General features: G+C 40.7%; 1 protein-coding gene across 1 annotated transcript in view; it reads right to left on the bottom strand.

Moving 5' to 3' along the window:
- Positions 1-1,008: 1,008 nt before the first annotated feature.
- The window catches only part of plcg2 (phospholipase C, gamma 2), a 184,378-nt gene continuing 164,030 nt past the window's right edge, over positions 1,009-21,356 (bottom strand). The window contains exons 26-32 of the mRNA XM_041192701.1: positions 20,328-20,543; positions 14,773-14,897; positions 13,671-13,785; positions 10,670-10,843; positions 8,598-8,686; positions 6,642-6,865; positions 1,009-3,269 (exon numbers count right to left, since the gene is read on the bottom strand). Coding sequence (XP_041048635.1) covers positions 3,218-3,269; positions 6,642-6,865; positions 8,598-8,686; positions 10,670-10,843; positions 13,671-13,785; positions 14,773-14,897; positions 20,328-20,543 — 995 coding nt within the window. The 3' untranslated portion in view covers positions 1,009-3,217. The remainder of the gene's footprint in view (positions 3,270-6,641; positions 6,866-8,597; positions 8,687-10,669; positions 10,844-13,670; positions 13,786-14,772; positions 14,898-20,327; positions 20,544-21,356) is intronic.

Raw genomic sequence — 21,356 nt, 5'->3', positions numbered from 1 at the left:
CGTGCATGCGTGCAAAAGAGCGCTAAGGCATGGAGATGCCTCAGGGAGATGAAGAATATATTGAAAAGGTTATTAAACAACAGAAAAATTTAATGAAATATGTCCCCTCTCAGGTGACTCTTGTCACATGAGCAGGGACATGTTTTTAATTAAAGCTTTTATTTAATTTGTGTTTGATTTTGGAAACCTCATCCGCCCGTGGGTGAAGTTTCCAAAAAAAATCCAAGGGCCGCTTGGCCTTTTTGCCTGTCTGTCAATCATTAGGTTGAACAAACAGTGAAAACTTAAGCACAATTGATAACTTAATGGCCTTAATAGGCCTTTTAATTGTTGGCGGATGCGCTGCTGGCTACAGTGTGTGCATGCCGACCGAACTATCATGCAACTGCGCATTGTCGGCATGCTCGGCCCATGTCCTCGTGCATCATTTCACGCTCGGTTGGGTCAGGCGCGTGCCCATCCGCCGAGCTAAAAATCCTGCCCTTAGTTCTATTGTTGAAATGCTGGAACAAGCATTACTTTAGAATTAAATGGCATTTTCTTGTGGAATTAAAAATAGTGACATTTAACAATTACAGCATTTGCCAAACAGTTTCAGAACAAATGTTCAAGACAATACTTTAAAATAAGGAAAAATATACAATGCATTTTCTGTTTTATGTTTAGCATTGATTTCTGTATTTCTAAGAAATTAAATTGCAGACTTTTGCCACAATACAGGAAACAGTAGGCTTTGAATTCTTCGCATTAAAATTAGCTTAAAACAAGAAAACAATAAACAATGTCTCCCACATTATCTTGGCACACTATATATGTCAGTACTGAACAGCGATTGAATTTCACATTATATATCTCAATCTATCACCCTTAAAATGCCTCTTTTTTGTTAATTTTGTTTCGAATGCAAAAAATAAAAAATCCATGAGACTAACTAAGTGGCTTCTATAATTTGGCAAATATGTAAGAATTCTACATATATTTTCCACTACTTTGATTGGATTTCATTGCAATAATTTGAATTTCAAGTGGACAAAAAAATACATGGCACATTTTTATGTAAAATACACATAGGACAAATAACTTAAAAACATTTTATTTGTAATGAAAGTAATGTCACAAAAATATTGTGGAAAAAATGTTGTGTGTAAGTTGCATTGTAAATGTTTTTTTAAAAAGATGTATGTATGATTACTCTACATGGAGAGACCATAGCAATTCTTCCCCAACTGTGATTCGGATTTTTAACTAGAAAATAATTTCCCTTTTTGTGGCTGGAGGTCCTGTTGAAGATATAAAATCCAGCTTTTTTAAACACTTGCACTGTAGATTTCCCCTGGTCGCCTGGCACAAATACTAGTCATCACAGTGCGCAAATACTAGGTGGCATTGTGGTAGCACAAAGTCACAAATTAACTTGATGTTTTCGGACTTATCACAAAGGCTTACAGGAGGAGACCAAACAGTGTGTGTTGGACCAGAAAACCTACTGGAAAACCAGTACTGAAGTTCTTTTTTTTTGCTTCCCTCCTCTTGCTTTCAATTCCAAGATGGCAGGACTAATTCCAAAATAGGTTCTAATAATAATGATCGGCTTTTTAGAGAAAAATATAACAACACTTATCAGAAAATATATTATAAGCCACCAACAGATTACTGTCCATATTAAGTTAACGGAAAACATTTTATCAATCTGTATTGATATTTTGAAGTTGAATAAATTAACCAAAACACTAGATAGTGAACGATCGAGGTGCCTTATTCCATCAGACGTTAGCTGTGCAATATTAACAGACAATTTGAAATGCATTTATACTGGGAAGTAACGTTGCTGGCAGGGGAGAGTTGGACTTTTGCATGGCAACATAAATTAAGTAACACAAAGAAAAAAAATCCTTTAGAAAATGCTTCATTGTAAAAGGAAAAAAAAATCTCATGATTCAGCGTGGAGCCATAAACTAATATGTACATGGAGGCTTGTAAATACAAAAAGGCAGCTGGCTTTCTGGAGTCTATTTACCCGAAACATTGAACCTTTTAGTCTGGCTGGTGTATGGTTATTTGAATTTCCACCTCAATCCTATGATGCTATCAGTTTACTAAAGAATGAATCGCTATGACTTATAATGCACTAATTGGCAATAACTGAGATGTTACACATGATCGTGAAGATAAATTGTATCTTACAAGACTGCTGTCTGTTTCCTACAATGATGAAATCATGAGCTGAGTTTTTAGTACATTGCAGTTTTGTGGAGATGTGCTGCAATCTTACTGTACTAACTGTGACCAAAGTAATTCTGCCCATCTTTCCCTTTGAACTGTACCTAGTTTTAAGCTTACGTAACATTTTAGTGAATAAAAGCTTGATTTTAGCAGTTGCTGAATTGCCATCTCTCTGGCTTTGTGCTGTATATTCTTTTTTCCTTCAGAAAGCTTGTAACATGTAAAACAAGGCACCAAGGGTCCATCTTTCTCTGCATCATACGATGGCATCAATTATTAAAGCTTTCATCATCAACCAACATCTAAACTCATGTCATATCCCTCCTCCCCTACCAGTTTTGAATTAGCAAAAGGTAACGACAATAAATGTAAAGCATATTCAATTTTGTGTGAACCTGCTACATGATGCACCATCTATGAAGTTAATCTACATTCTTGACATCTATTCAGTAAACAGTTTATTTAGCTTTGCTTTAATAGTTAAACCTCATGCGTAATCAGCAATAACTTTGATGTCTTGAGTCCTGTCTTCTTTCTTATTGTTTCTGGAGTTCAAATTTGATAAATGAACTCAGCTTCACAAAAGAACAACATTGATCTGAAGGAACAAAGGCCATTTCATAAGGGGATAGAACTGCACTCCATTTGATTCTATAGTTACACTGAATCCCATGAGCTTCTTCATGTGATACGTTTTAATTGACTGTTGGAGGATGGGTTTCTCTGAAAGGCATTGGTGTCAATAGGCCATTAAATCAGGAGGGAAAAAGAACAGCCTTATGGAAGTGGGAAGATAGTCAATGTTTTACTGTATTTTTCATGATCCCACTTACCTGACAGAAATAATAACTAGGTATAGTGCAATAAATTTACTGACTATATTGGTCTGTTATTAACAACTGATTTCAAAATTTGCCGATCCCTTAACTATCTTTTTTAATATACATCGACATTCATGTTGACATCATGGATGGGTGGCAAAGGCAGTCTTCTTTCATGTATAAAATTTGCTGCTGTTAGCAAGTTTCTTTTCCCTGTCTTTACCTCTGAAAAAGGAAAACAGCAGAAAATCTCTTTGTTAGTTATTCAATTTAGGCTTTGGCAGCTCATTATCATAAACGTATAGCAGAGAACCAAACATAACTACTCCAAAAATGACAATTGCGTTTTTATTTTAGAGATGGAGATGTGAGAAAAAATTGGCTTTGTTCTCCTTAGAACAGAGAAAGTTAGGGGGATATTTAGAAGAGATGTTTGAAATTATGAAGTGTTCTGAAAGAGTAGACAAGGAGAAATAGTTTCCACTGATAAGACGGTTAGTAACCTGAGGGCAACAGATTTAAAATAATTGGCAGAGAAGCTAGTGGGGAGCTGAGGAAAAACGTATTTTGACCTGGAATGCACTGCCTGAAAGGGTAGTGGGTGCAGATTCGATAAGATCTCTCAAAAAGTAAATGGATCTCTATTTAAAAAGGGGAAAAAATACAGAGCTGTAGAGAAAGAGATGGAGAGCGGGACAAATTGGTAACTTTTTCAGAAAGCTGGGCAGGCATGTTGGGCTGAATGAACCCCTGTGCTATATGATTCAATCTTATTTAAATGATGGATGTTATTCCACCATGAAACAGCGTGCTGTGCATGGGTGCAGTGAAATCCTATTATAGTGATACAGATTATATAAATAACTTGTATGGAACAAGTTTCGGTTGATGAAAGATTGATGAGAAGATTGTATTCCACATTGCTGGACTCCCATTCAGAGTGTCCAAAGATTTTCCATTTGGGAGCATGATTACTCAATTTAATAGCTTAGTTTGGCCAGCTATGTAAAACCTACTGCAAACCTTTGCTTCTGTTTAGTTGCAACTTTGCACATAAATGAATATAGTAATATTGAGAAGCTTAGGATAAAGGTGCCGATATTTTCCTCTGTATCTTAGGGAAAAATTGGAAATGCAAGAGTGGGCGCGGGCAGGTGCGCCTCCGATCAGCGTGAAAGAGCGCACTGATCTCTCTGAGGCGTAAGTGCTGCCTCAGGGAGATCTGCTCCAAATTAAAAATTCTTAAACAAATGATAGAAAGATTTCCCTGACATGTCCCATCATGTGACACTGTCACGAGCTGGGACATGTCCATAAATTTTATTGAAACTTTTCTTAAATTTTTAAATACCCTCATGAAACCTCATCCCGCCCGTGGATGAGGTTTCGTGCTTTTTCCGAAGCCCGCCAGGGCTCCCGGCCTGCCAGCAACCTTAAAGTTGGACAGGCAGGTCCATTAATTATCTTAATTAGTTTTTCAATGGCCTCAATAGGCTGTTGACAGGTCGGCGGGCACGCAGCTGATTCAGCTGCGCTCCCGCCAACCTGAAAATGGAAATGACGCAGGGCGGTGTCAGGAGTTCCACCCGATGTCATCCCGTGTCATTTTACGCGGGCTCCGCCCCCACTCGCCAACCGGAAGATCCTTTCCTTAGTTTTACCAAAGTAAGTGCACTGTTTATGATTCAATCGATTACAAAATCCTCAAGTATCTTTATGATCAACATACAGGCGAGAATATTAAGCTGAAATCCAATGAGGTATTAAATGCCGATTACTTGTAGATAAAGCCAGCAGTATCTATCATAGAAAATACAGAGGGCAGGCAGGATTTTCTGTTCAGCATGTGGAGGCGGGCCCCACACGCCAACGTGCAAAATGATGCGTGGTGATGTCAGGCGTGCATCCAGATGTCACCGCACGTCACTCCAATCTTTCGTTCGGTGGGTGCGCACCGGAGTCAGCTGCATGCCCGCCAAACTGTCAAAGGCCTGTTAAGGCCATTAATAAACTAATTAACCAATTTGACAGGGCTGCACGTCCAACCTTAAGGTTGGCGGGCAGGCAAAGAGCCCAGGCGGCCTTCGCATTTTTCATGAAACCTCATCCACAGGCAGGATGAGGTTTCATGAAGGGTTTATTAAATTAATAAATATTTTTTAAACATTTCATAAACCAGCTCATGTGACACTGTCACATGAGGGGACATGTGTAAATGATTTCTAACTTTCTTTATTTTAAACTTTAAATCTGAACTTAATCTCCCTGAGGCGGCACCATGGGAGATTTCTGCGTGTGAAAGGGCACAGGCCCTAACTCTCCCTGCTCCCCCTATCCGCACAGGTTGCACTCCATGCCCACCTGCTCCCACTCTTGACCGGCCTACCCGACAGGGAGAAAATTCTCCCCATAATTGTGCACTCATATCTATTCTCTTTTATTTATAATATAAATGAAGTTAATGCAAACAAATTTATTGAAAGGGGTCAAAGTCATGTAATTCCCTACCTTAAAGCACTGTGGAATACTTACACTAATGAACTGCAGCAGTTCATGAAACAATAAAAAGGTAACTGAGCAATTCTGACTATTTGGGTGGCTGATCAGCAGAACATGGTTGACATTTGCCCACAACCATGGCAATGTTATAGTCATGCTTCACATCAACAAAGCAGGGTGCTAAATGGAGCCAATCTTACCAGAGTCAGGTTGATCAATACTGGCTCAGCCAGGCATATATCAAGTGGATGTGTTGGGGAGAAGGATTATGTTTTGAGAGGTGCCCAGAGGAGGCAGCAGGCCAGATTATTTTTGTGGGCACTCTTTTTTTTTTCCCGCCAGGCACCTCCCCACTGGGAGGCAGTGGCGAATGGTATTGTCACCGGATTGGTAATCCGGAGACCCAGGGTAATGCTCTGGGGACCCAGGTTCAAATCCCACGGCAGATGGTGGAATTTGAATTCAAAGAAAAAAAATTCTGGAATTAAAAGTCTAATGACCATGAAACCATTGCCAATTGTCGTTAAAAACCCATCTGGCTCACTAATGCCCTTTAGGGAAGGAAATCTGCTGTCCTTACCTGATCTGGCCTACATGTGGCCTCCAGACCCAAAGCAATATGGTTGACTCTTAAATGCCCTCTAAACAAGGGCAATTAGGGATGGGCAATGAATGCTGGCCTAGCCAGTGACGCCCACATCCCAAGGCCGAATGAAAAGAAAGAATTTCAACCTTACTTTTTCTTGGCTTCTTTGGTACTATTGGCTGTGGAAGTCATCAGAGCATACAGGGCATCAGTTACAACATAAATTGACAGTCGGGGTCCTGGGGTATTAAAAGGGGCCTACTTCCTGAAACAGGCAGACACTTTGGGCGGACAATGGTTTGTCCCTTTCAAAATGGTGCCTGCCGCATCACTGGGGCTAACAGGATGGTAGGGCTACCAAACTCATTTTGAGGCTGTTAAGGTCCCATTAACACAGCAATCAACAAGTTAAAAATCGCCTGCAATACTTTATGACATCTGTGAGAGATCTGCAATCACCCTTTCATTAGTTTCCCAGAGATTTTGAAGGATTATAGTTTTCATATACTTACCTCCTCTTTGGAACTTCTGGCAGCTGATCCCTCTGGCCTCCGCTCCTTCCGGCTTGCATTGTGTAAGAATCATATAGCACTGGGTCAAATTGTCGCTGACGGGGTGCACTGCTGCTGTATAGCCCATCTAAAGTCCGTTGTCTAATTGGCGCAGTATCGTATAACCCTTCAACCGGCCGCTGCCGTAACTGCTGACGCGAAGAGTAAAGTTCTTCTTCACCTTCCTGCAATGATCAGATAAAATGTTTTTAACCAGGGACTTAGTCTAATCCAGCTGATAGTCATATGGTCATTTTTTAAGTATGTGGTTATGGGACAGCAGAATAGCATAAATAGATAGCCCTAATGCTACTTCTTATGTTGAATGTTTATTTTAGGTGGGTCATTTCCTAAGAGTGTTGCTTCTTTAGAGGAGAAAATGATCTCCGTTTTACAAGCTCCTTAATTCACATCAGGACAGAGTGAGATTGGTTGTTAAATTCATAACACTGCAAAAAATAAATCCACTTTCTTCAGCTAAATTTATTATGCTGGTTTCCCGCAACATACAAGGTAGGACATAAATGCAGGCAAATAATAAAACAATTTTAAAGTTTTATATTGGCATTCTGGAATATGAAATCTGACCCATTGAAATTTCAGTTCTTGCTTGCTTTCTACTACTTTAATTAATTTAGTGATCTATTTTCCTATTGATTTACTGCTCTCCTGCTTGGACTATCAAAACTATAAACTATTTCACAGGCATACTTAGTGGCTGTCAGGGATTTCTTATTGAACTCTGAATGTATATGTTATTACGTTTCTGGATTTTTAATAATGGCTGATTAGATTTTATTTATGTGACTATTATCTTTCTTGGTCAAAGATAAAATGAAGCAGGAACGTGAAATTCTAGAAGAAAAGAAAACAAGTGAAAAGGATGAACTTGGTAATGGTATCCCAGCGTCTGAACAATTTAGCTCTAAATCTACTAGCCTACCTCAGCTTTTTAGCAATATTAGTAGACAAATGCATTTATATAATATTCCTATGTGCACTATTTAACTGGATCTATTTCAAGTAATGCCCATGTTAAAATAGTAAACTAAGGGATGTCAGGAAATATCACTTAGCATTTGTTCAGTAATAATTTCTAGGCTAATAGCACATTGAGCCTTGTGTTAGATCCACTAGATCTGAACTTCAGAAGTAATGCAGAAGCCCTGATTCACACTTCTTTCAATCAGATAGGCTTAAATGAAGTAGGATGACATATTTTACACTAAAATATTTTTTACTGTTCAGGCAAGTAAAATTTCAGAATACTATGCAATATATTGAAATAATAGAATACTATCATTCTCATTAAGTGGAAAACATCAGTAGCAAAGATATTAATATTAAGCATGCTCAATACATTAATGGCTAACCATTGTTGTATTCTATTTTAATTATGTTAATCTCGATCATGGAATCTTTGAAAAAAATGCAAATCTTGTATCACAACTTTATCTCTCTCCCCATCTAACTACGTATTTTTTATGAATGAATCACTCTGGGCTATTCACACCCTGAAAAGTAATCCAGTGGGGAAATCACCTGCCTTCTACAAAACCTGACTGGATTTTTATTTCATTGCCTAATTTTCATTGCATTAATTTCTATATGTAAAATGCATGCGATCCGCATCCCCAGGTGGGGAAGGTGAAAATCCACTCCTCTGTCTCTTTCATTTCTTTAAATCACAACAGTGACTACAAAAGTACTTCATTGGTTTTGAAATGCCTTGAGGTGTGTTGAGGCCATGAGAAGTGCTATATAAACGCAATTTTTTTTCTTTCACCTATTTGGTTTGAATGACCTGGAACATGCAGAACGTTTTCATGTTCTCAACAATAAACGCTTCACGCACCAGGTTAAAAGTTGACAATCATTAAGCAAATAATCTGAGTGATGAAAATAGACATTATTTACCCCTAATTGGTTCACTTCACACTGGATAAGAAGAGCTGCTAATTCTATATCTTCATTGTAACCATTTTTAAGAGGAACAGATCGGTATCCTGGAGAGAAGATGGAAAATAAGCATTTACTGAATGTTCAAACTCCTGAACATTAGACTGCACTAACATTTCAATTACACTAACAAACTGACATTACACCAAAACTGTATGGAAACTAATTCCAGTGTTAGCGTGCATAATGGGAACCAAAGTTCATCTTGCTTCATATTCAAAAAATTCTAATGACTTTTTACACAGAACTTTACAAAAGAGATTTTGTGAATTTGAAATAGAACTCTTTTAGCTTTCTTTTTATTAATTAATGGGATGTGGACATCGCTGGGTGGTCCAGCACTTATTGCCCATTCCTAATTGCCCTTAAGAACATGGTGGTGAGCCGCCTTCTTGTACCACTGCAGCCTGTGTTGCTGCCTTCCAAAAACAATTATTTTGCATTTTTGTGGTGAAATAAAACAACACACACTTCTCTCCACGGATTGTCATGGACTCTGGGAGGAAATGGCCACTGATTATGCATAGTCCTGTTGACTGCTTCAACAATCTCTCATTGTTTTGAGATGTTAATACATGCGGGCGTACAATTCCCACTCATAGCCTGCAAAAAGTCACAAGTTTTGAATCATAGGAGACACAGGATGTCTATGGAAACTGCACTTTGTGATGCACAAGAATTTAAAGTAGAGAGGCAGCAACATTGTAACAATGTGAATTCCTGTTTCTAGGAATGGTAAAGGTATGAAGACATTAGAATATGTGAAGCATGATTTTGCAGCAACTGATGGTGATGAAATCTTAATTAAATTTATTACTAGTGTATTAATTTGATGAATATATACAATAAAAATAAATTATCATTGGTAAAGACTAGACTAATATGATCTCCTCTTCCTTTCCTGCATTATAAACAATAGAAGATTTGTATATAGCCATAAAAATGTTTTTGTTCATTTCATTTCATAGGAAGATTTTGCTCACTGAATTAACTTTTGTTCATCATACTAGAAGCAGTGATAAGCATATCTATATTTCTTCAGGATCAAATCAAAATACTGCAAACATTTATACACATAGACAACTAAAAACCATATCAGATATGATAATCAACAAATAAAATTTTGTTCATTAAAAAATTTAAAGCATTAATATATCCAGAGTTGTGCTTGTACATAAACTACAACTAACCAGAATCCTATCTGTCACAAATATTATAAGGAGTACTTCACTGAAACTTTAAATGAGGCCCCAGCCACATATTACTCTTGAGACATTTCAGTGATTGTTGTTCTGAGTCTAAATATAACTCGGACTCAGAAATTAATTCTATAAATTCATTATAAGATTCAGCACACACAACACTAAATGTGAGAATGACTAGAAGGTAAGTTGAAATAAGGGTCATTTACATTGCACTCATGGCTTAAATCAGCATACTTTCAAAACGTAAACACCAAAACCATTAGGCTAGGCAAGCTGCCTGGACCTCTGAAGAAGAGTACCTTTTTTGGAGAATCATCGCTCTTATACAAAAAAAGTTGAGAATGTGTGGGGAATCCTGGAAACCCCTTAGGTGGTGTGCTAACGCCCGAGTTTCTGGCAGCATGAGGCAGATGGGTACCTGAGATGTACCTACAGGGTGGGAGCCTCTGCTGTTCCCATACAAATGGGGTGGTCTCACATTGACACTGCAGTCACCAAGGGGACAGAGCTAGAGGACACATTTTCAAAGCATTTACTATCAATACCAGCACTAAATTCTTAGTCGTGGTTTGATATGTTTGTGGAACCCTTTCCCTTCATTGAAGCATAGAATTAGCAATCGCCTGGATAAAAATCAAGACTGTTGGAGCATGCATGGGGAAACCTTTGACTTGTCTGTTAGAAACTGAGTACACATTCTCTGAGCCTTCTCTTACTCCCAGGGTCAACTCAACAACATTGTCCTGGTTGTATCTGGCTACACTCTCTTACACTGCTGAATATACCACACTCGTTTCCGCTGAATTTTTGATCTGTTAAACTAACCAGTTTTAATTCCTTTGATGGGAAAAGTGGCGTGAGCTAAAAAGTTAGGATCACTGAACATGTCCTCTTCATACACGACAAATCGGAGAAAAGCTAGAGAGGGATCTTGAATGACAAATTCCTCACTAACATCTTCTGCTCCTCCTGACCAAACTGGGTTAAGGCCATTATCGTCTGGAATATAAACAAGAATATGATTTAAATCATTCGGGCACTTTCTTCAAGATATCAAAATTCTATACTATTCCTGGCTCATTTTATATATACAACAGCGTATTCATTTTCATATATGCCCTCGAGGAGCATTTAAACATGGCACAAATTACATGTCAGAATGAACAATGCATTATTGAAGACATATCTTTGCTGTCCACCAGTTTAACCCCCTGCTGCTCATTAATTTCAAAATTTGTGCTGCTGAGATCTTGGCTTTGCATTCACTTCTGTTTGCTATTAGAATACACACATAAAAGGCAAAAATATTAAACTACTTCACTTTTTCAGATTCCAATTGACCTTTTACTTGTTTGAGGGGTATGGGTGTCGCTGGCTGGGCCAGCAGTTATTGTCCATCCCTAATTGCCCTTGAGAAGGTGGTGGTGAGCTGCCTTCTTGAATCACTGTAGTCTCTGTGGTGCAGGTATATGCACAGTGCTTTTAAGAGTCAGGATGGTGTGTGACTTGGAATGAACTTGCAGGTGGTGGTGCTCCCATGCATCTGCTGCCCTTGTCCTTCTAGATTGCAGAGGTCATGTTTTGGAAGGTGCTGTCGAAAGAGCCTTGACAAGTTGCTGCAGTGCATCTTGTAAATGGTACGCACTGCTGCTATGGTGCACTGGTAGTGGAGGGAGTGAACATTTGTGGTGAATGGGGTGCTGATCAAGCTGGCTGCTTGGTCGTGGATTGTGCCAAGCTTCTTGAGTAGTATTGGAGCTGCATGCATCCAGGCAAGTGAAGGGGTCAGGAGGTATGTTACTTACAGCAGAATCCCCAGCCTCTGACCTGCTCTTATAGTCACACTATTCATATGGTTGGTCCAGTTAAGTACAATGGTAACCCTAAGGATGTTGATGGTGGGGGATTCATTGATGGTAATGTCATTTCTACATTTGCAGTTTTTCTTTTTTTATTTATTTGTGTATCCACACCACAAGGAAGAATTGTACCTGCTCAATTTGGTAAAGACACTATCTGAAGTAGAACAAAGCCACCTTAAGGTAGCAGCTTTGATTCTCAGCCTCTTGATCTCAGTTTGAGAAGCAGTTTGGGGGTCCTACAATTGACTAAAGCATTTCTGAGATAAGGAGGAAGAAGGTTCCTGCTCCAGGTTGTCATCTGGTGACTCATGTGGAAGGACCAAGTATATGGAGAAAACAGGATTGGCTTCAGCAATGATGCTATCCCCATGCCACGGTAGTTGAATAGCCTGCAGATACATAGTCTGTATACACTCATTATATATGTTCACACTTTGGACGTGTTACTTTTACATTTGTTCTTGAGTCGTGAGCATCGGTTATTGCTCATCCCTAATTACCCTTGAGAAGGTGCTGGTGAGCTGTTGCTTTGAACCACTGCAGTCCATGCGGTGTAGGTACACCCAGAGTGCTGTTAGGAAGGGAGTTCCAGGATTTTGACCCAGTGACAAGTGAAGGGATGGCGATATAGTTCCGAGTCAAGATTGTGTGTATCCTGGAGGGAACTTGCAGGTGGTGGGGTTCCTATGCATCTGCTGCCCTTGTCCTTCCAGGTGGTAGAGGTCATGGGTTTGGAAAGTACAGCTGAAGGAGCCTTGGCAAGTTGCTGCAGTGAATCTTGTATGTCAAAGATTCCCAAATGATGGGTCGCAATTCCTGTAGGATAGAGGGACTGGCAATTGGGATCCTGAGCTTGGAGGAAGCAATGGCGGATTGGAGACTGGTGGGACAGTCCTGGGACTGGCTCCATGGCCCTTTTGTTGAAAAAGCCATCGGTCTCTAGCTGCCCCTAACCTGTTCTGACAGCTGTCACTCTCCACCCCCGCTCCTCCCCCCCCCCGCTCTGACAGCTATTCTCCCCCACAACCCCCGCTCTGACAGTTCCCCCCCCAACCCCTGCTCTGACAGCTCTCTCCCTCCACCCCTGCTCTGACAGCTCTCCCCCTCCCACCCCTGCTCTGACAGCTCTCTCCTCCCACCCCTGCTCTGACAGCTCTCTCCCCCCACCCCCGCTCTGACAGCTCTTTCCCTCCACCCCTGCTCTGACAGCTCTCCCTCCATCCCTGCTCTGCCAGCTCTCTCCCCCCAACTCCGCTCTGACAGCTCTCTCCTCCCCCCACCCCTGTTCTGACAGCTCTTCCCCCAACACCTGCTCTGACAGCTCTTTCCCTCCACCCCTGCTCTGACAGCTCTCCCCCCCACCCCTGCTCTGACAGCTCTCTCCCTCCACCCCTGCTCTGACAGCTCTCTCCCCCAACCCCCGCTCTGACAGCTCTCCCACCCACCCCTGCTCTGACAGCTCTCTCCCTCCCACCCCCGCTCTGACAGCTCTCCCACCCACCCCTGCTCTGACAGCTCTCCCCCCGCCACACCTCGCAATGTCAGCTTGGGTCACAGCAATTTTCAAGCCTTAAAATGGAGTCAGAGAGGAACAAAATGTTGGGAAGCCCTGTTCTCGATGGTACACACTGCAGCCGCTATGTGATGATGGTAGACGGAGCAAAAAGTTTAAGGTGGTGGAAGGGGTGCCGATCATACAGGCTACTTTGACTTGTATGAGTATTTGACAGCTTGGAAATAAGACCCTCATAAGGTTGCAGAATATTAAGCATGTTTTTAAAAAACAATCAGGACTAATTCAATATTGATTCATGTTACTGGTGTCATTTTATCCAAACACCAAGACAAGCTCTTCAAGACTAAATGAGAAACAAACGCAAAAAACAAACTTTGCGTTTATATTACTGAAACAATTTCCCCGTTGTACTACATAAGCTATTTTACAGAGGTGCACACATACTTACTTATCACTACTGTTTTGAACTTCTTGTTGTCGTTCTCGGCTCCACAGAGTTCTACTTCTACAAACGGGCAAACTATACTCCTGCCAGGTTTGGGTAGATGGCGGGCACCAAGAAGCTGCAAAGATGGTGAGAAAATCCAGACATTATGAGACAATCTAACATATTCTATCAACAGCATTGTAAAATCGGATGCAGCTTGAAGATACGGAACTACCTTATAATTGCTGCTGAGAATGATTTATACAACCACCCCATGACCCTTAACACTTCTGATGGGGACACAGTGACTGCTGAGGATATTGTCAGTAGTAATAGTTTCACTCAAACATGAAACATTTTGTAACTTCTTAAATTTTGCTGAGGATGTGCTAATACTACAGCTTTGACATCACTGTAAGGCAGTTTTGAATGTGCAGCAACACTAAACTTATGATATTACTCTGGAGTCAGGGAATGAACTATGCACATGCCTGTAAGGTTTCATACAGAGTCTCAGAGTACATTGAGTCCTGGATTCCTGAACCAACAGAAATAGTTTATTTTTATCCATGCTATCTGTGCCCCATCATATCTTGAAAACTTCAATCAAACCACTCAACCAATTAAGCCTTCTAAATTCAAGGGAGCATAATTCTAGTTTGTGTAATTCACAGTAAATTGCAGGGCAATCAAAATTGTTGTGTCGGGGAATTGTGCAGTTTGAAACATGCTCAACAGCTTGAGGCCATGGTTCAGAAGCACCAACCTTTTTGAGATTATTTTGCATTTACAAAGTGACATCTGGAGTGTGATGTCTGTGATAGAGATGTAAATGAGAATTTGATTTACAGGATAATTTCACGTCCAAGGTTAAAATCTACTCGAGTGACTTTAAAATTCCGTAAGAAATATGTTTCTGGTGTGCTGTTTACAACAATAATCAAAATAAAGGTGGAAACTGTAATCACATGTGGCATCCTTCAGGCCCAGGTGATGCCTGGCACTAGGCTGTCACTCATGCAACTGGATAGTTGGCCATCCTAGCTTTCATTCTATTTGTTTATATATTATTATTGAAAAGAGCATGACTTTATACACCTCAATGTGGGATCGATTTCCTTACTTTTATTTTCACAGAATATGGTCGGTGCTGAATTGAATTGTCACTCCTCAGAGACTCAGGTTGCAGTATAAAACCGGTCCTTCCATTCATAGAAAACAAAGACTGATTCAACTGCATTGGTTTATCTGTAACAGAAGAATTGAAATGATTTTTTGAATCACAGTGTTCAGTACAATGAAGACACTAAAACCCTGAAATGGTTCTCTCTCAGATATTGGGGCAGATTTTAATGAGTGCAGCAAGGATCTCGACCACTTGTTGGAGAACCAGTGGGAGCCCTGTGTCACTTCTTTCTGGGAGGCCAATGCTACTCCAAGCTAATCAGGCGCTTACCTGGACAACATCAGGCCCCCTGTCAGATTAAGTCCCCAGTAGGGTGATGATCCCGCCCCGGAGAGCTGCCAGCCAATCAAAGGCTGGCAGCACTCTAGAACCAGTAGTGCCACCGGCAGTGGTAGCCACTGTAAGAAGATGGATCTCTGGATAGAGCTGGGATTGGGGCAGAAATGAGGGGGTGTCAGGAGTGCAAAGAGCGGGGTGTCAGAGGCAGGGGAAGAGTGGTGTTGGAAGCAAAAGCAGAGGAATGGCTTTCTGCGAACCTCCCTGCCCCCCACACGCCCCCTTCCCCTCACTTCCCATTGCCACGTTCATTGATCAGGCACGGGATGCCTGTAAACAAGGGACTACCACCCCGCTATCCCTTGCCACCCTGGTTGGCTACTGGTAAACCTGACAGGCTTTGCTGGGCGCCTTCACTGGTATGCTAGTTGCATACTAGCAGCAGCAGGATAAGGCCTTTAATATACCTGTTAAGTAGTCAAAGGTCCTCAATTGGCCTGTGGATGGGAAGGCTACCCTCCACCTTTCCTGCACAGAGCTTGACTGGGGGGGGAGTCGGGAAGGTGCTGGGGTCTCTACCCTGCCCTTCCTGCCCAATCAAACAGCACCGCTCTACCCAACCTTCAAACATATCTCAGAGGGCATTAAATTCTGCCCCTTAAATGTAAAGCTTAGAGATTTTCAACATCATGTCCCAGCCACAGTTATATAAGATTTGTGAAAAACACATGACTTTTCCCATTCCATGTTTTGTTAATTAATTCCATCAATCTCATATGCCATGTCTAATTTGCACTCTCATTTAATATCATGATGGAGCTGATTAATCAAGTAAAACATTTAAAAACAGTAGATTAAGGTTTCTCCTTGCTCCCAAGATAACTGAAAGTAAAATCCAAGCTCTGAAGCTAAACATTACAATTCACATTATGGAACAGTGTGCATAACTGACAGTCCCAAGCAGAACTGAGACATTTCACAAGTTTAACAGGATTTATACTCGGACCACTGTTCTTGACCTGTAATTCATGGTTTTCAAAGATACTGGAAATATTGTTTTGGTCCAGTGTCCGAATTGTCTTCAGTTTGATTTTCTGCCTTGCATCCATTGTCACTTATTTATTTGTCTTATATCCACTTACAATAATACAGTCTAAAATTATAATTCAAAGTATTTTGTTTCAATGGAAAAAATTGCAGGATTGTGAGGAAAGGGCAAGGGAGCAGCACTCTTGGACAGCTCTTTCAAAGAGCCGGCACAGGCTCAATGGGCTGAATGGCTTCCTTATGTGTTATACAATTCTATGATCCAGCAGTACAAATGAAGCAATTTTAACAGAGCAACATGGGAGCTTTTATTTGCATGCATTCAATTTGACATAACAGATAATTCACATCAAGCAGCTTCAAATTAAGATGAGTCCCTTGTGTACCCTGGATGTAGCACCACAAGATTGTAATATATTCCTTTATTTCTTATATAAAAAATATATATATATAACCATAGAGTGAAAAGCTATCTTGGTGACACTTATTGTGGGCCAAATCTTCCTGTTTCCGGGTCATCAGAGACCAGATGTACAAATGAAAATGCGTGTCGGAACCTTGTGGAAGTCCTGACCCAATTAATCACTTTAGCCACATTACCCACCTTCCCACCTACCCTACTCCCCACTTAACCATTCATCCACTCACCCATTCACCAACGTTGAGACAGCCTTTAAAGTTACCATACAGCTGGTGCTGTAAAAAGGGGGCATGTCCTGTCTTCCCCGACTCTACTCCGCTTCAACGGAGTTCCCTGAGTGACACTGTGCTGCGCATTTCTGTTAAAGCTGGGATTGGAAGACTGTGGAAGAAATCGCAGCAGCGCTGAATTAGGGGAATTTTCGAGGGCAGTGGCAATCGGACTATCATGGCCGCTGCTCAGGTCCAGGCAAATACATGGCCTAATACTGGTTTTTATTCTTACAGTTGTAAGCTCATTCAAAATAGAATCATAGAATAGTTTGACCAGCGCAGACGTGATGGGCCGAAGGGCCTTTTTCTGTGCTGTAGCCCTCCATGACTTTGTGAGAATCATTGAATACAAAGGCTTTTAGATAAGTTTAGGTAAGAGCAGAAGCTCCATCTAGAGGTTGTTGTATGCAAAGTCATATCACTTTCTGGTATTTAGCCAAAATTGATTAAATAATTTTAAAAGCTTCACTTTAAGTGCTAAAGTCGTCTTGTGGCAAAGTGGACAGTGTCCCTACCTCTGAGCCAGAAGCTCTTCCAGAAGGAAAATCAATTCAGACCAGTTCTCTTATTTGCCAGTTTTTACTGGCTTTCCATTTTAAGGTATACAAGCCCCGTTGAGACCAGTGTTCTTATTTCCCAGTTTTCACTGCTTTTTCCCCTATGGGCTGGGTTTGACTCCTACCCCAGGGCTTGATGGCCTTGGAAGGTGTGTTCATAACGTGGCCGAACAGGTTGATCGACCTGCAAATCTTTCCAATATGCCTATTGGCAGGCAGTAAGAGTGGGAGATACTCCTCGTCAGCCATGCTTGTTGCAGAGTGGTGCTCCTCAAACTATAAACTTCTGACTTCAGGTTAGTGACCTGTTCCAGGAAACGTGAGCTACGGAAATAGGCATAAATATGTGCTTTGCCTGCCTTATTGCGTCTCTCGATGCAGGAAGCCTTCAAAGTATAAGTAGGTGATATACTATGGAAAACACTTAAATTTCAAAATATTTATAAAACATTATGTGGAACAGCAAGACACAAAGCTTATTTTAACTATGAGTTATAGAATATTACTCTTGTTGTGGATAGGGTAATAAAGTGGAATGAAGGTGAATATCAGCCATGATCTTATTGAATGGCAGAACTAGCTCATGGTCTAAGGCTGCTCTTATTTCTAGTGTTCCTAATCTCATTTAAAATAGAATCATAGAATAGAATCATTAAATGGTTACAGCACACAAAGAGATGCAGGTATGAATTTTAAAATTATAGGGCAGAATTTTATGTTCCGTGGGGTGGGCATGTGCCCGACCTGATTGGGCGTAAAATCATGGAAGATGATCCAAGGGCAGATTGAAATTTCTGTTAGGGAATAAAATAAAAAGAAATATCTGGGGACAGCATTTTTATGGCTTTCAGGTGCTTGATTATACCGCATGGGCATTTTTTTTTTTGCAGCTTTTTTGTACTTTATTTTATTATTTGCAGGTCTGCAGCTCCCTGAGGCAGCTGGGAGCAGGACAGCGAGTAAAGCGGCATGCGAAGCGGTGAGCAAAGTGGCAAGTGGAGCGGCAACTAGGACGGTGAACAAAGTGAGTGGGGTGGTGAGCAGGGCAAGCAAGTGGGCGGTGAGCGTTTAAAGGGCGCACGACATTGACATCAGCAGCACTGACTTCCTGTTCCTGTGTGGTGGCAGGAGGTACAGTGTAATTTAAATTGAACGTGGCTGTCTCAAAAGCCCTCAAAGTGTGAAAGGATACAACCAGAGGACTGTGTATAACCCAACCCACTATCTTTTTCGAAAGGAGGACTTTAGGCTTGTAATTGGTCACATGATTAAGTCAGCCATGGGTTTTTTTACCTGTACTTAAAAAAAAAAGTAGCAAGAGCTGCTCCGATCAGAAACACCTTGAGAGATACCATCTGAAACATCATCCAGAAAGCCATCGAACCAGCTGCAAGCCAACTAGGCAGCCAAGGTGAAACAACTATACCTTGAAAATGAGAGGATTCTCCCACAACCTGTTCCATCTTCAAGTTCACCCAAGAGCAGATGCCTGGCAATTCAACTACAAGAGGCCTCACAGCTTACAGAGAATATTCTGCTTTACAAGACCTCTGTTCCAGCTAATGCATCAATTCACCTAAGAAACTACAGGCCTGCTACAAAAGAGACTGAAATAATACCTAATATTAATCATATTGCTTTTTTGATTCATCTATATATAGCTTTTGTGTGAGATGCTACGTTAAATCTCAGGGGCAATTGTGTAATAATAAATAACCTTTTTTATTTTTAAATTCACAAACGCTTGATGCTGGAAATTATTTAAATTGGGACAAACCGTTCTGAGGGTAAGAAAACACACTAACTTCACATAAAACACTTTGATCACAGACAAAAAGGAGGCACATAAACTCTGTCCATGACAGCGGCCATTTGGCCCATCATGTCTGTGCCAGCTCTCTGCAAGGACAACTCACCTATTACTACATCCCTGCCTTTTTCCTGTAGTCCTGTAAATATTTTCTCTTCAGATAATTATCGAATTCTCTTTTGAAAACCATGATTGAATCTATCTCCACCACACTCTCAGGAAGTCCACTCCCCATCCTAAGCACTTGCTGTGTAAAAAGGTTTTTCACACGTTTCTGTTGCTTTTTTTTTCCAATACCTTAAATCACTGTCCTTTGGTTCTTGATCCTTCTACCAATGGGAACAGTTTCTCCCTATCCACTATGTCCAGAGTGATTTTAAAGCCCTCTAGCAAAACTCCTTTCAACCTTCTCTTGTCCAAGGAGAACAGCCCTGGCTTCTGCAGTTGATTCATATAACTGAAGTTTCTCATCCCTGGAACCATTCTTGTGAATCTTTTCTGCACCCTCTCTAATGCCTTCACAACTTTGCTGAGATGCAGTGTCCAGAATTGGACACAAAGCTCCAGCTGAGGCCCAGCCAGTGTTTTATACAGGTTTATCATAACTTCCTTGCTTTTGTACTCTAAGCCCCCATTTTAAAGCCAAACATAAGTAATTACTGCTGTGGAATTTTCAGTCTTCATAGCAAAATTACAAACACTGTTCCTCATAATTTTTGGCACACCAATGGCTCAAGAACAGCATCATATTTTACTCTGAAGAAATTCTCTCCAAAGCAATTTACACTGTATTTATGCCAAGTTATCAGTAGAAGTGAGTTTCCTGGATCATTTGCACTGCTGACAATTTACATCCACAGAAATCTTACTTACCTTATTAACATATCCTTGACCCCATTCAAAAGACCAGAGAATGTGAATTTCTTGCATTTAGGCCGGTTCTGAATGAGAATAAACCTGCACCCAATATTTTAGGCACAGCACAGCCTAACGTCACGATTCCTGGTATCCCATGATTCTTCTGGCTAACACATTTATTGCTTTAATGCCACAACACTTAATCAAAATAACTCAAGTTCAAGTGATTCATAATGAAAAATATCAAGTACCTGGGGTTTGGAAATTTAGAGCTGCCATTTGAGACCCATGTTGCCAGAGCACAATTGGGTCGTAGTTGGAAGAATCGATGCGTTGACCTTTGGGATAAATTCTGGAGAGTTGCTTGCGGTTGTATTCTCGAAACTCTTTTGACTTTTGTTTGAGGATGGCATCTGCCTTGTTCTCGGCAAATGATCTCATTTCTTTGTAATCAATGTTGTCCTTAGCTGAAAATAAAATATTATATTGTGAGTTATTGCTAAATTTTCCCCTTTCATCTTGTAATTCCTTAGCACCTCTATAGTTAAAAGGGCGAGTACTCAGCTTACAGGAATGGCAGAACTTTCACGTTTGGTGGGGACATAAAACAGAGGATATCAATGGAAAAGGAAAATTGAGTGGGTGTGTCACAGGTGATAATCCAATATAGAGTTGGTACACACGGATAAAAGCAAAAAACTGCTGGAAATCCAAAATAAAAACAAAAATAAAAATACCTGGCCCTCTATCCAGCTATCCTTGTCCCACCCCCCCAAACCAGCTTATATTTCACCTCTCTTCTATTTTTCCTTAGTTCTGTTGAAGAGTCATACGGATTCGAAACATTAACTGTGCTCCTCTCCGCAGATGCTGTCAGACCTGCTGAGTTTTTCCAGGTATTTTTATTTTTGTTTTTGCTGTAGAGTTGGTACACAATGGGCGATGAGTTGATATCAAGTGGGTGAGTAACAGGCAATAATTCAATGTCAAGTTGATGTGCAATGGGTGATGATCTGATATCAAGTGGGTGTGTAATAAGCAATGATCCAATATTAAGCGGGTGTTTAAGAGGTAATAATCTAATATGAAACGGGTACTTCTTAGGCAATAATCCAACATGGAGCGGGTGTGTAACAGATGGATGAACTGATATGGATCGGGTGTGTAATGGACGGATGAACTGATATGGGAGCGGGTGTGTAACGGACGGATGAACCGATATGGAGCGGGTGTGTAACGGACGGATGAACTGAAATGGATCGGGTGTGTAACAGATGGAT

Source organism: Carcharodon carcharias, chromosome 7, assembly GCF_017639515.1.
Source record: "Carcharodon carcharias isolate sCarCar2 chromosome 7, sCarCar2.pri, whole genome shotgun sequence".
NCBI lineage: Eukaryota > Metazoa > Chordata > Chondrichthyes > Lamniformes > Lamnidae > Carcharodon > Carcharodon carcharias.
This window is presented reverse-complemented; position numbering and strand designations above follow the sequence as displayed.